This window comes from Lepidochelys kempii, chromosome 1 (genome assembly GCF_965140265.1).
Source record: "Lepidochelys kempii isolate rLepKem1 chromosome 1, rLepKem1.hap2, whole genome shotgun sequence".
Taxonomy (NCBI): Eukaryota; Metazoa; Chordata; order Testudines; family Cheloniidae; genus Lepidochelys; species Lepidochelys kempii.
The window spans coordinates 38,574,764-38,587,187 of NC_133256.1; the positions used below are offsets into that span (position 1 = coordinate 38,574,764).

General features: G+C 42.3%; 1 protein-coding gene across 6 annotated transcripts in view; it reads right to left on the reverse strand.

Moving 5' to 3' along the window:
• The window catches only part of PSPC1 (paraspeckle component 1), a 109,393-nt gene that overhangs the window by 17,088 nt on the left and 79,881 nt on the right, over window positions 1-12,424 (reverse strand). For 4 of the 6 annotated variants that reach the window (XR_012158309.1, XR_012158308.1, XR_012158310.1 and 1 more), the window contains one exon: window positions 8,765-8,884. The exons of 1 other annotated variant lie outside the window; for it this stretch is intronic. Coding sequence is in view for 1 of the 5 variants with exons in the window: in XM_073339445.1 (XP_073195546.1) it covers window positions 8,855-8,884 (30 nt within the window). In the remaining 4 variants the exon portion in view is untranslated. Of the gene's footprint in view, window positions 1-19; window positions 8,885-12,424 lie in introns of those variants that run through there. One more of the 6 variants, XM_073339445.1, reaches the window with a different exon arrangement.

The window sequence follows — 12,424 nt, forward strand, 5'->3', positions numbered from 1 at the left end:
AACTTATTTCCTCACTCTCCACCATCAGTGCAGTGCTATTTTAATATGTAGCAGCTGTTCAGAAGCAAAACAGAATAGGCCTTAAGCACAATGATAATTTCTGCTCTGTGAATTGAGCTACAGAGAATGCCAATCATTATTCTGAAGATACTATTTTCGCTACAAAGTCTTCCTTTAATTCACTTACAGTACAGGAAGGAAGTATCAAAACATTTCATTCCACCTTGAAAAATTAATTAGAACTGGCTTAGATCTGAGTATTGTCCCAGAGCAGTTTTCAGGCCAAGGGCTGTAGTAAGATGAGGCCCTGAAACAAACTCTTGTATCAGAGGCCCAGTCTGAGGCCTGAAGCCTGAACCAAAGTACCTCCAGGCATTGCTAAGCAAAGGCTGGGCTGTGAGCAAGAGGCAAGCCCCACTCACAGAAGTTGGCAAGAAGAGGACTGCTAGAAGTGCTACATAAGTGCAGGGTAGGACACTTTATTACACAAAGCAAGTACTCTGGAATCACTGCAGCACAAAGCATGGCAGCAAATAGTCCTGGGTTTTGGTCGCACCCAAGCAACATTCGGTCTTTATCTTTCTGTGTTAGTCTCAGGAGGGTGATATCATTCATGGTCACCTGGTTCATATAGGGGAATTTTTGTAAGGGAACAGTAAAAGGACCCCGTTCATGCTGGGTTGTTTGTGCTTGGCTAAAAGGGATCATCCCGGAGAATAGCCATGTGACAGGGAGAGGGGTGAAGGGATCATCCCAGAGAATAGCCATGTGGTGGGGTGGGGGAAGGTGTGTGCTGCACATCCACCCGAAAACCACAGCCCCTCCTTTTAAATGTGAAACCCAACTGGCATTGCTTGCTATGGGAAAGGAGGGTGCTGCAGTTTGAAACTATTCCCACATGTTATGAAGATGTAAAAAGCCAACCTCGTGTACCCTTTGGCTGCCTGGAAACCGAATTCTGTTGCCTAGCCATTTGTGATGTGTCACCATACTGGCAGGCACTCAAAATAAAAGGCAAAATGTGACCTTGTACCTAGAGCACATGTGCTGCCTGCTGTGAATTGCTTGATTCACTCTGAAAGTCTCCCTCTTGTTCTCAAAAATGTATCATCTTAAATTTTACTCTCCCTTTTTATCTCCCCCCAGGTGCAAATGTTTCTATGCTCCCCCTATCATCTCCGTCCCTGAAGTTATCGCAGATTAGAAGACAAAAAAACCACACTCGTGATGACATGTTTTCTGAGCTCATGCAATCCTCCCGCACTGATAGGGCACAGCTTAATGCATGAAGGCATTCAGTAGCAGAGGCCAGGAAAGCAGTATGAAGAGCAGAGGCAGGAGGCGATGCTGAGGCTGATGGGGGAGCAAATGGACATGATGAAGTGTCTGTTGGAGCTGCAGGAAAGCCAACAAGAGCACAGACCACCGCTGCATCCACTGTATATCCGCCTGCACTCCTCCTCAAGTTCCATATCCTCCTCACCCAGATGCCCAAGAACGCAGGGGGGGAGTGGGGGCAGGAAGGGGGGAAGAGGAGGCTCCAGGCACCCAGCCACTCCACTCTAGAGGATGGACCAAGCAACAGAAGGCTGTCATTCAAACAGTTTTGATTTGTAGTGTGGCTACAATAAGAAATGTGGCCTTGTCCTTCCCTCCTGCTGCACCGCACCCCACCCCACCCAGGCTACCTTGTCAGTTATCTCACTTTTTTTTTTAATTAATAAAGAAAGAATGCATGGTTTCAAAACAATAGTGACTTTATTTCCTTTGCCAGCTGTGATCAAAGGGGGGAGGGTGATTGGCTTACAGAGAATTAAAATCAACAAAGGGGGTGAGTTTGCAGCAAGGAGCAACACATACAACTGTCTCACCATAGCCTGGCCAGTCATGAAACTGGTTTTCAAAGCCTCTCTGATGCACAGCACGCCTAACTGTGCTCTTCTAATCGCCCTGGTGTTTGGCTGCTCAAAATCGGCTGCCAGGCGATTTGCCTCAACCTCCCACCCCGCCATAAACATCTCCCCCTTACTCTCTCAGATATTATGAAGCACACAGCAAGCAGCAATAAAAATAGGAATGTTGGTTGCGCTGAGGTCTAACCTAGTCAGCAAACAGCGCCACTGAGCTTTTAAACGTCCAAAGGCATATTCTACCACCATTCTGCACTTGCTCAGCCTATAGTTGAACTGCTCCTTACTACTGTCCAGGCTGCCTGTGTATGGCTTCATGAGCCATGGGAGCAAGGGATAGGCTGGGTTATCCAAGGATAACTATTGGCATTTCAACATCCCCAACTGTAATTTTCTGGTCTGGGTAGCAAGTCCCTTCTTGCAACTGCTCAAATAGCCCTGAGCTCCTAAAGATGCGAGCATCATACACCTTTCCTGGACATCCCATGTTGATGTCGATGAAACGGCCTTTGTGATCCATCAGTGCTTGCAGCACTATTGAAAAGTACCCCTTGCAGTTTACGTACTGGTTGGCAAGGTGGTCCGGTGCCATGATAGGGATATGCGTTCCGTCTACCGCCTCCCCAGTTAGGGAACCCCACTGCAGCTATGACCTGCACATTTCCCAGAGTCACTACCCTTGATAACAGAACATCAGTGACTGCATTGGCTACTTGGATCACTGCAGTTCCCACAGCAGACTTGCCCACTCCAAATTGATTCCCGACTGACTGGTAGCAGTCCGGCATTGCAAGCTTCCACAGGGCTATTGCCACTCGCTTCTCAACCGTCAGGGAAGCTCTCATCTTGGTATTCCTGTGCTTCAGGGTGGGGGAAAGCAACTCACAAAGTTCAAGGAAAGTGGCCTTATGCATGCGAAAGTTTCGCTGCCACTATGAAGCATCCCATGCCCGCAACACTATGCAGTCCCACCAGTCTGTGCTTGTTTGCCGGGCCCAGAATCGGCATTCCACTATATCAACCAGCCCCACTGCTGCCATGATGTCCCAACTGCCACAGCCCGTACTTTCAGGAACATCTGTGTCCATGTCCTCATCACAGTCATCCTCATGCTGGCTTCTCTTAGCCCAGTTCTGCACATACTCCAGGATAATGCGCAAGGTGTTTACAATGCTCACAACAACAATGGTGAGCTGAGCGGGCTCCATGCTTGCTGTGGTATGGCGTCTGCACGTGTAACCCCGGGGAAAAAAAGATTGTCTGCCGTTGCTTTCACGGAGGGAGGGGCGACTGACAACATGTACCCAAAACCACCCTCGACAACGTTTTTGCCCCACCAGGCATTGGGAGCTTAACCCAGAATTCCAATGGGCAGCGGAGACTGCGGGATAGCTACCCACAGTGCACCGCTCCATAAGTCTATCCTAGCCCCAGTATTCAGGATGCACTCTGCTGACTTAATGCTCTTAGTGGGGACATACACAATCAACTGTATAAAATCAATTTCTAAAAATCGACTTCTATAAAATTGACCTAATTTCATAGTGTAGACATACCCTCAGAGGGACCAGGACTGAACAGACATAGATATAGCTGATTACCTTCTCACCCCCCCACAATGGTTCTTCTACTTCAGGTTTGAGGTACACAAGCATGGCATGTCCATTCTACACCTAGAACAAGTATAGTTTTCTCAACAGCCCCAGTAAGAGGTCAGAGAAGCTTATTTTCCCTTCCACAATGTACCACAGTGAACATCAAATCAATCTGTCATGACTAATGCTGTGTGTCTGTCACGGAAGTCACGGATTCCATGGCTTTCCGTGACCTCCATAACTTCTGCAGCTGCCGGTGCTGCCTCCGGGGCTTGGCTAGAAGCAGTTTGGGTGTGTGGGGGTGGTTCAGGACTGGGGCACGGGGTTGGGGTGGCTCTTACCTGGGGGGGGGGGGGGGGAAGAGGAGGGGTCCCTGGTTCCCACCAGCATGTCCCTGTAACTTCTAGGCGGAGGGACCAGGGGGCTCCGTGTGCTGCCTATACCCACAGGCACCACCCCTGTAGCTCCCATTGGCAGCTGCGGAGCTGGCACTTTGGGGGGAGCAGCACACGGAGCCCCCCGACAGCCCTCCCCCCATGCACTCTAGGGGCATGTCAGTCAGAGCTGGGTAGGGAGCTTGCCAGCCTCACCAACCCCCATCCCAGCACAGGTGGTGCCCAAGTCCAAGTTTTAGTCAAGGGTATACAGTAAAAGTCATGGACAGGTTGTGGGCCATGAATTTTTGTTTACTGACTGTGACCTGTCCATGACTTCACTAAAAATACCAATGACTAAAAAGTAGCCATAGTCATTTAACTATTACTATTTTGCAGGCATTTTTCCTCTCATTGAGTATCTCTCTTCAGATTCTTTTTTAACTTGAAAATCCTCAGGTTGAATCTCATTTCCTGTTAAATTTCCCCCGTTTGTTTTTTACCAGGGCAATTAATTGTGCTGTTAAACAACACTAGAATACCATTTCTTGTAAATATTTTTGGATGTTTACTACATTTTCAAATAGATTAATTTCAATTACAACACAGAATACAAAGTGTACAGAGCTCAATTATATTTTTTTATTACAAATATTTGCACTGTAAAAAATAAATTATTTTTCAATTCACTTCATACAAGTACTGTAGTGCAATCTCTATCATGAAAGTTGAACTTACAAATGTAGAATTATATACCAAAAAAACCGAATTAAAAAATAAAACAATGTAAAACTTTAGAGCCTACAAGCCCATTCAGTCCCACTTCTTGGGGACTGAGCCAATCACTCAGATAAACAAGGTTGGTTACAATTTGCAGAAGATAATGTTGCCTGCTTTTTGTTTACAGTGTCACCTGACAGTGAGAACAGGAGTGCTCATGACACTGTTGTACCTGGTGTTGCAAGGTATTTACATGCCAGATGTGCTAAAGATCCAGATTCCTTTCATGCTTCAAGCACCATTCCAGAGGACATGCTTCCATGCTGGTGATGGGTTCTGCTTGATAACAATCCAAAGCAGTGCGGACTGACACATGTTCATTTTCATCATCTGAGTCAGATGCCACCAGCAGAAGGCTGATTTTCTTTTTTGGTGGTTTGGGTTATGTAGTTTCTGCATCAGAGTGTTGCTCTTTTAAGACTTCTGAAAGCATACGCCACACCTCGTCCCTCTCAGATTTTGGACGGCACTTCAGATTCTTAAACCTTGGGTCAAGTGCTGTAGCTATTTTTAGAAATCTCACATAGGTACCAACTTTGTGTTTTATCAAATCTGCTGTGAAAGTGTGCTGAAAACAAACATGTGCTGGGTAATCATCCGAGACTGCTGTAACATGAAATATATGGCAGAATGCAGGTAAAACAAAGCAGGAGACATACAATTCCCCCCACAAGGAGTACAGTCACAAATTTATTTGACACATTTTTTTAATGAACATCATCAGCATGGAAGCATGTTCTCTGGAATGGTGGCCGAAGCATGGAAGAGTGTATGAGGTGAATTGAAAAATACTATTTCTTTTATCATTTTTACAGTGCATATATTTGTAATAAAAAATAATAATATAAAGTGAGCACTTGTGCACTTTGTATTCTGGGTTGTAATTGAAATCAATACTGAAAACACAGAAAAACCATCCAAAAATATTTAATACATTTCAATTGGTATTCTATTAAGTGTGATTAATGATGATTGATTTTTTTAATCACGATTAATTTTTTTGAATTAATCACATGAGTTAACTGTGATTGACAGCCCTATTTTTTACTCAGTGAATTAGGGGTTTATGAAAGATGATGGATATACAGACCTGAAAATTGAAGTTCTCTCCCTAGGAGTGGTAGGGGCATATGGGAAAGTTGCAACTCCACAGGAGTGGTAGGAATAGGAGACTCAAGCTTATAGGGAGAAATAGTTGTTTAAGCAGGAGAAGGGGGAGGTATAGCTCAGTGGTTTGAGCATTGGCCTGCTAAAACCAAGGTTGTGAGTTCAATCCTTGAGAGGGCCATTTAGGGATCTGGGGCAAATATTGGGGATTGGTCCTGCTTTGAGCAGGGGGTTGGACTAGATGACCTCCTGAGGGCCCTTCCAACCCTGATATTCTATGATTCTAAGGATCCTGTAACAAAAAGTACTAATTTTCACTCCCAAGACAGAATAATTCTAGGATTCCATATGTGATTTTCCAATGTTTATATTCATCCATATACTTTATGAATCAAATTTTCTAGCATGTTAGCTTTATTGTACAGGTTGTGCTGGGGTGCCTCAGTGTTCCTCAAAAACAACTGTGACGGCGCACCCCATAAGGCTTTATGGAAATATGCTTATGAACGTATATATGACATAACTGGAACATGTTTTATGCTACATATGCCATGTAACATCTCTCTGTAGAGGTTATGATCTACTGAATCTATTCATCCTGTTCGTATGCATGTACCATTTTTGTATTCAACATTATGGATATTGGCTGTGTACTTGCTTGATTTTTAAATAGCCTTAGTAAAGCATTTGGTCAGCTTCTTGAGAAAGGAATGTGCAAATTAAGTGCCCAATCAAGAAACACTTAAACAATGGCTCTTAGAAGGCTCCGATCCACGTAAGAAGGCTTCCTGGAGACATTCAAGATAGCATGTGAACCATGGCTGCTACCTGTAAGTTCTGAGTCATGCATGGACATCTGACTTGCCCATGTGACTCCAAAATGCCATCTTATATCTGGGATTCTACACGGGGGGGACGGGTGTCCACCCACAAGTGCAATCTATTTAAGCCCGTGAGAGACCCCTCCATTTTGTCTTCAGCTGGCTCAAGAGATAGCCTCTCCACCCCAAGGAAACCTGAAAGAAACTGGAACAAAGGGCAGTAACTACAGTGGGTGTGAGTGATTGCTGGACCCAGACTAGGAGGAGACTAGTCTGTAAAAGCAAACTTACTGAAACTCCTCTGAGGGTGAGGTTTTATCTGTATTCAGTTTTCTTACTGTATTAGGCATAGACTTGTGGGTTTTATTTTATTTGGTAATTCACTTTGTTCTGTCTGTTACTCCTTGGAACCACTTAAATCCTACTTTCTGTATTCAATAAAATCACTTTTTACTTAATTAACCCTGAGTATGTATTAATATCTGGGGGGGCGGGAGTGGGGAGGAACAGCTGTGCATCTCTCTAAGCATGTTACAGAGGGCGAACAATTTATGAGTTTACCCTGTATAAGCTTTATACAGGGTAAAACGGATTCATTTGGGGTTTGGACCCCATTGGGAGTTGAGCATCTGAGTGTTAAAGACAGGAACACTTCTCAAGCTGCTTTCAATTAAGCCTACAGCTGTTAGGGGACGTGGTTCAGACCTGGGTCTGGGTTTGCAGCAGGCTAGCGGGTCTGGCTCAAATCAGGCAGAGCCCTGAAGTCGCAAGCTGCCAGGGCTGGAAAGCAGGGGAAGTAGTAGTCTTGGCACATCAGCTGGCAGCCACAAGGGGGTTTCTGCAATCCAACCCGTCACACCACCACCCTGGCTCTCACCCTATCCATTGCCCTAGAATTTTTCTCTTGTTCCTTTTTTCTTCTTGACATCTCCCTTCAGCTTCCCTACCCTTTACAAACCCCATCCCAACAGACTCAGCAGTTAGAAATGGAAAGGATCTGTTAGATCCATTCCCTGCCAATGCAACTTTCCGCAAGTTTTACGGTTTCTCATCCACACTTTTTGTCCATAGCCTTAATATACTGGCTTTAAAATTCTTGATCAGCCTCACCCTTTAACCTTATGTATTCCACCGCACCCCATATTCATGGTGCACTGGGCTATTCTTAATTCTCCTCTCCCTATCTATTTACTGATGATGGCAAAACCACTGGGAAGGCTCTCTAACCCCACAGTGACAGGCAGAGTATAAAAACCACAGAGAAATAATTATCTATCTGAACTCCTCCTGACTGATCATTTCAACCTTTGCAAATCTTGCTTAAGATTCCTTAAGTAATGAAACACCAAACAACACTGTATCCAAGCAATCACAATTATCTCATCTCCATAATATATTTTTTGGGGTAAAAATCTGGAATACTCTGTTCTATTTTTATGGGAGATGCCGTAACAGATAAAACTCCAATTATCTTTCAATATATATGTGAATCAAACATTTGTTTGTTGAGTATCTTCAGAGATTAGACACATTTTAGACTGGATGAAGTTCTCATAGAATCTATTTAGGCCTTGTTTATATCACAAGTCGCAGCTGTTTAACCGAAAGTCTGATTTTTAAAAATCAATACAGTTAAAGCAGTGCAAGCCTGCATGCTCTAAACCTGGCTTATAAGGATTTAGTTTAATGAATTGATTTATGCCACTGAGGTGTCCACATAGGAGTTTGGACCACTTTAAATCAATTTTAAAAACACATCTTTAGTTAAATTGGTGCAATCTGTAATATACACAAAGCCTCAGTTTTAGACCAAGTGGGAGAACTTGGTGCCACAACATGCATTTACACACTGTGCGTCCCACAACACTAGCCTTTCATATGTCCTGTATATGTATTAGAGCAATATACTGTTACACAAGCCCTCTCCTCAGAGACGAAGCAAAGGGAAACACAAATTCAACAACATCTTAAAAGACTAAGTCTGTTAACATAATGGTTGATAGAAATTATAAGTGTCAAAGGATATAGTAATTATTACCTGAAAGTAAGATTCAAAGGTATTGGTTCAAGTGTATGAACAAATTCCTTCATCAAATTAAATGCAAAAACAAAAAAATCCATCTGTCTCATAACTGTAAGTAATTACTAAATAAAAAGCCAAATGTACAAATACATACCTGAACGTAAAAAAAAAAAAAAAAAAGGCTTCAGGATCTTGACCCTCTGTACTCTTAAGACAGAGTAGAACTTTGTTTTTAAACCAATCTTCATCTGCATTTTAGCATTTTAATTTTAACCTAGGAAAAAAAATATGTCGTTATAGTCAAATATCTGGGGCATTTTAAGCAAAATAAAACAATTATCTACATGATAGTGGGCCCTATACTGTTCAAAGTACAATAACTCTTCCCTAACATATGAATTTTTTAAAGGTAGAATTATTGTAGGACACATGTGACCAAAATTGAAATTACCTCCTCACAAATTCATTTTCATCTCGAACCATTCCCTCCATTATAAGCAGTTTTCCCTACTCTTAATTACTAAGATCTTTAAAATCTGTTCTTGTACCAGTCAGCTAACAGCCAGTTGGTGTTTCAGTCATTATGAGTTCCTTTGTCATTATATTGCTATGAACATTTCAGCTCAAAGTGCAGTTCTACTAAGAAAAATGTGTATGACATTAGTTCCCTTTGCCCACTCAAACACACTGAAGGATCTGAGAATCAAACTCGGTTCTTTTCTTCTCATGTTACCACTAGTAAAAGATTCTGCCAAAGCAGGCCCTCAGTAACATCTGTGCAATCCCAGTGCCTTCAGTGGAATTGCACAAGTGTATTGCAATGTTGTACATAATTCTGCTGATGGTGTGCAAGCAGGAATAGAATTCAGCTCCCTCCCCTCTAGCTCCACAGAATGAATATAACTAGCAGATATACAAAGCAGTAAACACTATCTAAAATCAGCAGATATTGCTGAATTGCAAACAGGGAGCAAATATGTGGCATAAGGAACCACCATATTTTTTAGGAACATTTTGGAGCAGAATCATTTTTAATATATTTTAAAATGATATACTTAATCCATGCAGATCTTTAATATTAAACTGTAAAGTTTAATACTCAAGTTTAAGACATTTGTTTTGTGGTTTAAAATTCTTTATAAATATATATTCAGCTTAAATACAAGATTTGCTCACTTTAAATATAAATTAGTCACAACTTTAAAGAGCAATTCATAATACAAGTTATAATTTTATTTCTGTTAAAAGTACTAATTCATATTTTACAATGAATGTTACTATAAAGCACAAAAAAGTCAAAGTAATTAGTTATTTTAAAAACTAACAGGGGTATGCATCCCAAACTCTGGATGCCTCTTAGAACACTTAACATCCAGAATCATCAAAAATTCAGACCGCTTAAATCCACTGCCCCCACAAATCAATCTGGCCCCAAAACTTAATTACAAAAAAACAAACAAAAACAAAAAAAAGAAGACCCTTTTAACCCTCATCTTCTCTCCACAAACACTTGAGGGTTTAAAAAAAACAAAACAAAACACTGCAGAGTATTCAGGTCTTTTACAAATCGTGGCACTGGAAGACCAGGGAGGCAGAGGGAGAGAAACACATGTTCCGAAGTTAAAAAGCCCTAAGGAAACCCTCCTTTCTACACGAAGGAACTGATTTGAGGGTCTGTGTTCACTACAACTACAGCAGTATGACACAAGGAGATGGGTGTGCTCCAAGTAACCTAGACTCAAACCATCCAGGGCTTTTTAAAACTATCATTTACCAACACCTTGAGTTCTAGTCTGAAGCTGACAGACACCTAGGATATCTTGTTATGTTATGTACTCCCAAAGTAAATATCCACATAAGCAGACTGCAGCATTCTAGACTAGCTTCAGTTGCTTGAATTGCAAGGTGGAGGCCCAATACATTTCAACAGTACTCAACTGAAGTTACAAAAGCAGGTCCACACACAAAATAAAGGTCACATATCCATACCAAGTACAGCTGACACATAGTTGCTACATAATCATCCACAAGCTGCTTTGGGTCTAATAAGACTCCAAAGTTGAAAAATGATTCATAAATAATAGATGCATCCAATCAGAAATGCTAATATAATTCTAGCCAATTTTTCCAATTGCTTCCCCTATTCTACAGTAAAATTATTTCTGCGTGATCTAGACTGATCCTCAGCTAGCTAGTCTTCATTCACATCATTCTCCATAGACATATGGTCATCCATTCCACTACACCAGTGAGAACTAGCCATAATGTAATTATTCAACTGGGTATCCTCTGCCTACTGCAGACACTATAGCCCATATATTCTTACTAACACTTCTAAAGGGCTCATACTACAAAGAACTACCGCTCTAGCAGCACTATTTCATGATCAAGTGTATCAAAAGTAGACTATATACATACATCTCTCTAATAAAATCAGCCTGGGCATGCCTTTAATACCCTACCCAGAAGAACACCAACTACCACCACTAGTGCAGTTTCTATTCCCACATCCAAATCTAAACCCAGACTGACCAGGGTTATGCCCAAATAAATCCGTTAGTCTTTAAGGTGCCACCAGACTCCTCGTTGTTTTTGTGGATACAGACTAACACAGCTACCCTTCTGATACTGGAAATATTGCTATTCTGCTTCACCGCCACCTTCTGTAAATTTTTTCATACATGGGAGATTCAATTGCACCCTGGGTGAGATTATCAAGGTCAAAACTTGATTTCCTTCCTATGTAGCAGTCCCAACTCCACTCTCAGATAAGGAGGAATTGACAATCTCCACTAACAAAGTACCCATTTCTCACTACTGAGTTTTATAAAACAGGGGGACAGGGCTGCAATAAGCAGGTGCCCCAACATTTCCAGGTGTTTAGTAAGTAACACTGGTCAAAATTCAATCAGAGAAGATTTGGTTTTTGAATATTAAAACACTGCTCTGCACCCTCAGATATGACCAGTTCCATGTGAAATCCCAGGGTTTTTTTATTTGCAACGTAACCAGAAAAATCCTCGCTAAGAAAAACTCAACTGGTCCCAGATGAAGACAGCTCACGTTTACCAAACTATCCACTTCCACTGTAGAATTTCGCTGAGAGAGACTTTGCAGTGTTGCCCTGGATTTGAGGGGTTTGTGGACTCCAGAATGTGATTAAACTAATTGCAACCATATTATGCACATTCAACCACGGTGAATTAATAAAATAGAACCCATCGAGTTGAGGGTTAATTGGAATAAGCAAGCTTTTGAAGGCAAGGTCAAATGCTAGCTGTATGCTGGCAGGTTCTGTAATCAGAAGGGGGGAAAGGAGAGAAAAGTTATTAAAACTGAGACTGAAATAAAGTAAGTGAACAAAAAGCCTTGAATCTGGACGCCTTCGATATAGAAAGTTTATTATGACTAAGATTGCTAGGAATGTTTGTTGATACATACAATGATGAGCTGCCAAAATCTGAAGAACCGGTTCCTTCAGTCGCTCAGGGTCTTTGCCGGCACTTTGGGGGAGGGTCCTTCAGTGGCTCCGGGTCTTCGGTGGCACTGAAGTAGCTGCTGCTGAAGACCCTGAGCGAATAAAGGGCCTACTGCCGAAGTGCCACCGAAGACTCGGAGTGCCACCAGGTGAGTCGGGAGCTCAAGTGGGCCGGCAAGACGGTCCTGCGGGCCGCATTTGGCCCGCAGGCCGGAGTTTGCCCACCCCATTTAACAACCGATTGTAAATCAGCTTCAAAATTTAACAACCGGTTCATGCGAACTGGCTCCAGCTCACCACTGGATACATAGTTTTCTGAAATGTGGAAAAGTGATG